This window comes from Temnothorax nylanderi, unplaced genomic scaffold (genome assembly GCF_030848795.1).
Source record: "Temnothorax nylanderi isolate EJ_2023f unplaced genomic scaffold, tnyl_v1.0 TNYL_tig0211_pilon, whole genome shotgun sequence".
Classification (NCBI taxonomy): domain Eukaryota; kingdom Metazoa; phylum Arthropoda; class Insecta; order Hymenoptera; family Formicidae; genus Temnothorax; species Temnothorax nylanderi.
In genome coordinates, this window is record NW_027249273.1 from 274,535 (window position 1) to 279,980 (window position 5,446).

The following is a 5,446-nucleotide window of genomic DNA, read 5'->3' on the forward strand; positions in this document are numbered from 1 at the left end:
CATTTCTCTTCAGCTTCAGTAAATTCATAAATCGACTTCAATTTTTGTACGAGCAAATCAGGTTTTTCAGCTTTATTTGCATAATTATTCTCCCACAAAATTTGGCATAAATATGAGTAGTTGACTTTGAAAGGCAACATAATATATACTTAAACTCAATCTGACGATAGAAATTAAAAAAACTTATGATTGCATATTTTTATTTAATGCACCAGAGTATTGTACGTGTTGAGGATAAATACAAATTATTCGTAAAAGTTTACTTATTTCAATCCTTCTCAAGTTATAAGTTATTTAGCATTGCTGGAACAACACAAATAGTCGGTATTACACAAAAATTAATAAGCATTGGTGCAAGTATAAATGCAAAATTTACAATAATCTGCGCGTCAAGTTTTGAAACATATTATCATCGTTACACTATGTGGTCAGGAGGTATAACAGAGCGAACGTTAGAGACGTGACCGTGCCGTGCAAAGCCCGGAGAACGACAGGTAAATACATAATAAACAATCGCAAACTACCGTGAATTATATAGAAGGTAAAGTCTAAAGCGAAACTATAATTCGGTCGTAGAATAATGGTAGATTTTCGGTATCTCTCTGCGAATTAATGGCATCAATATGTTTTTTAATGAACAACATTTCCGCAATTTCACGTTTTTTAAGGTTTTGTTCTTTGTGGAAAATTAAAAACGCATAAAATCACAAAAAAAACCCTTTCATTACTGTTACCTTGACGCGGTTGAGGGGCTTATATCTTTTAATATTAAAAACGATAACCAAAGACAGTTAATCATAAAAGAAAATTACTATTATCATTAAACAAAAACTCAGAGAAAATTATACAAATATATATTTATTGTGTAATACTAAATAAAAAATATTATAAAAAAATAATCAACCTTTATTATTAACAATTTAGATCTACAAGGTGTTACTTTGAAAGCTTTTTCTATTTTTTCTATGTAATTCCATCTGCAGAATGATTTTGAAATAAATATTCATAAAAAATATTATTTTCAGATAATTTGTGTGGCGGTCAGCTGTCCGCCACGACCGCGCGACAGCGCGCACGCGACGCCGGCAGTATGACGGGAGGCGCGCGGCGCGGGGGACGGCACGATATCGATCGGCCGGACAGTTCGACGCGCGCCCGCTACGCGGCGCATCGCCGGCGGATTTACTCGTAAGAAAAGTTCCCCATCGACTGCTATATAAAGGGCAGCTCAGCGGGGCTTCTCCAGCTTTCCTTGAGATAGCCAGTCAGGGTGTGCTCACTACCAGGGCCCCTGACAGGGTGTGCTCACTACCAGGGCCCCTGACATTCGGAGTGTGCTCTTCAGGGCCTCCGTTTGATACGAAGCGCGCTCCTTCTGGGGCCTTCGTTTATACCTGCTTTGCAGGGCGTTAACTTGCTGCGGTAAGAGTCGACAGACACCCTGCCGCAGAAAGGTTTCCTGGGTCGTTTACGACCCAGCTCACCGGACGACACCGAGACCAAGGCGCTGCCTTCTCCAAGTCCGATTCCGACTCCGATTCCTGATCCTGAGGATAAGTCAGGAGGATCCTTTCCTGATCTCCAAGGTGGAGACTCTCATATCCAGCATCTTCCTAACCCGAGCGAACCTGGGAATTCTGTGGCAACACAGACGGAATCTATCTTCAAACTAGACTGTTCGGGACGAACAATACGCAACATACCACATTATACACTACACAGTTATAACCTACGCAATCACACACGTCCACGTATTCGTACACATCAGAGAATTATATTGTAAATAGAGCATGAATAAATAGAGCGAGATTTTAGATATTGAAAAAGATTCGTTATTGTGGGAATCGACGCACCTTCACCCGATATCCTACCTCCACAAATTGGTGACTCCGACGCTCGCTCTATCTCGCTCTAATAAAAATATACATAAACAAATTAACAATGACGGACACACAAGGAGGAAACTCAGAAGAACGATCGCAGATCAACAGAGTGGCTTTAAAAGTACCTCCTTTCTGGACGGACGAGCCTGAATTATGGTTCGCACAACTCGAAAGTCAATTTACACTGGGAAGCATAACGCAAGACAGTACTAAATATGCTTACGTCTTGTCACACATAGAGACTAAGCAGGCCAGAGAAATTAAGGATCTGATAACGAGGCCTCCTGAAGAAAATAAATATGAAAGTATCAAGAAGGCATTAATACAACGCCTATCAATCTCTCAGGAACAACAAATCCGCCAGTTCTTAGAGCTCGAAGAGATGGGCGATCGAAGACCTTCTCAATTCTTACGGCATCTACAGGCCTTGGCCAGCACGGCCATTCCGGAGCAGCTCCTGCGTACATTATGGATAGGCAGATTGCCATCCCAATTACAGGCTATTTTGGCCACACGGAACGCTGACAACTTAGAAGACGTAGCCGAGCAGGCAGACCGAATTCATGAAGTTACATGCAGAGCTGTGACAGTCGCCAGTATGCAGTCGGCAACAAGCTCATCAATAGAAAATCAAATCGCTGAACTAAATAAAAAGTTCGAAAAATTAGAGAGCCGACTGTCTCGTTCTAATAACAGAAGCAACAAGCGCGATCGTCCCAGGAGTCGTTCCAGAAAAGGCCAGAAAGAAGAAAAGGAAGCAGATATTTGCTACTTCCACCGTCGGTTCAAGGAAAAGGCTCGAAAATGCACACAGCCGTGCAACTTCAAGAAGGCACTGGAAAACTAACCGGGCAGTCGTTGTCAGCGGCAAACGGCCTTTGCCCGAACCCATGCCGCTTATTTGTCACTGACCGCAGCACGAAGATTCGATATCTCATCGATACCGGCTCCGATGTCAGCGTATACCCTCGCTCGTTGGTACGAACACGACGCTGGGCTGACACGAGAGAGCTATTCGCGGCTAATGGATCCAACATTAAAACATACGGAGATCTCACAATACAGCCTGATCTCGGTCTACGCCGTGCATTTCCGTGGAGATTCGTCGTCGCAGACGTAACTACGCCAATAATTGGATCCGACTTCCTGGCTCATTTCCATCTGCTCCCGGACGTAAAAGAGGGACAGCTGGTTGATGCGAAAACAGGACTCAAAGCAAACGGGACGGCAAATAGAGACACGTTACCGTCAGTTAAAGCTGTCATGGGAGACACCCCCTTTCATCAATCGCTGGCTCGATTTCCCGGTATCACAAGGATTACGGGAACGCACCGGCAAAAGCAGCCTCACTCAACGATGCAGTACATCAAGACCACACCAGGACCTCCGGAAGCATGTCGACCACGAAGGTTGGCACCCGACAAATTAAAAGCAGCCAAAGCAGAGTTTGATCTACTTCTTGAAGAAGGAATTATTCGACCGTCTAAAAGCCCTTGGGCCTCACCGCTACACATGGCTCCTAAGAAAGGAAACTCCTGGAGATCCTGCGGGGATTATAGAAAGGTGAACTCTCGGACTGAGCCTGACCGATATCCAATATCTCACATAGAAGATTTCAGCCATTCCCTGAGCGGAAAGAAATTTTTTTCAACTTTGGATTTAGTCAGAGCTTACAATCAAATCCCGGTTCACCCAGACGACATCCCCAAAACAGCCATTATCACGCCATTCGGGCTATTCGAGTACTTATATATGCCTTTCGGATTACGGAACGCAGCACAGACCTTCCAGAGATTTATAAACGAGGTCTTGCGTGGCTTGGACTACTGCTACGCATACATAGACGATATCATAATCGCCTCCGCAACGGAAGAAGAGCATCTAAAACATTTAGAAGAAGTATTTCGTCGTCTTGAAGCGTATGGCGTCCAACTAAATCCGGCCAAATGCGTTTTGGGAGCTTCACAGGTGAAGTTTCTCGGATACCTCGTATCAGCAGAAGGCACTCGCCCATTGCCTGAAAAAGTCCAAGCTATACGCGACTTCAAGAAGCCAGAAAATATCAAGCAGCTTAGACAATTCCTGGGAACCTTGAACTTTTACCGGAGGTTCATACCGGAAGCTGCAAAAGACCAAGCCACGTTACATGATGTCTTACGAGGTCCTAAAGCAAAAGGAAAAACTCCAATCGAGTGGACTCAGCAGCTCGAGCAAGCTTTTCAGAGATGCAAAGATAGCCTCTCGAAAGCTACGCTCTTAGCACATCCCATAACTGAAGCCAAGCTCACGTTGACTACAGATGCTTCAGACACAGCACTCGGGGCAGTGGTTCAGCAAGAAACAGACAACGGATGGCAGCCATTAGCATTTATGAGCAAGAAGCTTAATCCAGCGCAGCGAAAATACAGCCCGTATGACAGAGAGCTTTTAGCCATCTATACGGCAGTAAAATATTTCCGGCATCTACTAGAAGGACGGAAATTTACCATCTTCACGGACCATAAGCCCTTGATATACGCTTTTCAACAAGATCTGTTGCGCAGCTCTCCTCGGCAAGCAAGGCATCTGGACTTCGTTGGGCAATTCTCAACGGACATTCAACACGTGGCTGGAAAAGACAACGTAGTTGCAGACACGCTATCCCGCGTTGAAGCAATTGAGAAAGCACCGGACTTCGAAGGATTGGCAAAATCGCAGCAAGAAGACCCGGAATTAAAGCAGTTATTAGATGGCAGCATCAAGTCATCACTGAAATTAACAAAAATACAGATACCTGGCACAACGACAAAATTGTATTGTGACACTTCGACACCAGTCGCACGCCCCTACGTGACAGAGCCATATAGACGGCAGGCTTTTCAGAGCCTGCATGGCTTATCACATCCAGGGATAAAGGCTACAACGAGATTGGTCAAACAAAAATATATATGGCCAAACATACAAAACGACTGTCGAAAATGGGCTCAAGCATGCCTTCAGTGTCAGAGAGCCAAGGTATACAAGCACACGGTCTCGCCAACAGGAAACTTCCTAGGACCTACCAAACGTTTTCAACATGTTCACATGGACATAGTGGGACCCATGCCGACATCCCAGGGCTACAAATACTGCTTAACCATCATTGATCGTTTTACAAGGTGGCCAGAAGCAATACCCGTCGACGACATCACCGCAGAAACTGTGGCAAGACAGTTTTTCAACAATTGGATAGCCAGATATGGCACACCAGCACGAGTTACGACGGACCAGGGACGGCAGTTTGAATCCGAGCTGTTCAAAACACTTACAAAGTTAACGGGTTCAGCACACCTTCGCACCACAGCATATCATCCACAAGCGAACGGCATGATCGAAAGATTCCACCGGCAGTTGAAAACAGCCATTAAAAGTCACCAGACGGAAGAATGGGCAGAAATTCTACCAGTGATCCTGATGGGCATTAGAGCAGCATGGAAGGAGGACCTGCAAGCGACACCGGCCGAAATGGTCTTCGGAGAATCAATCCGATTACCCGGACAATTCCTCGAAGAGACCTGCGCAAAGATTGTCGACACGGAAGGTTT

The 5,446-nt window shown here is 44.9% G+C and overlaps 1 protein-coding gene across 1 annotated transcript; it reads left to right on the plus strand.

Annotated features, from left to right (window-relative positions):
- The first annotated feature begins 1,941 nt into the window (after positions 1-1,941).
- LOC139779123 (uncharacterized) lies at positions 1,942-2,730 on the plus strand. Its single transcript, XM_071717383.1, has one exon. The coding sequence runs from the start codon at positions 1,942-1,944 to the stop codon at positions 2,728-2,730; it is 789 nt and encodes a 262-aa protein (XP_071573484.1).
- The last annotated feature ends 2,716 nt before the right edge of the window (positions 2,731-5,446 follow it).

What these genes read in the sequence shown, in the direction of transcription:
- LOC139779123 (XM_071717383.1), top strand. Translation starts at nt 1,942, where the DNA reads ATGACGGACACACAAGGAGGAAACTCAGAAGAACGATCGCAGATCAAC.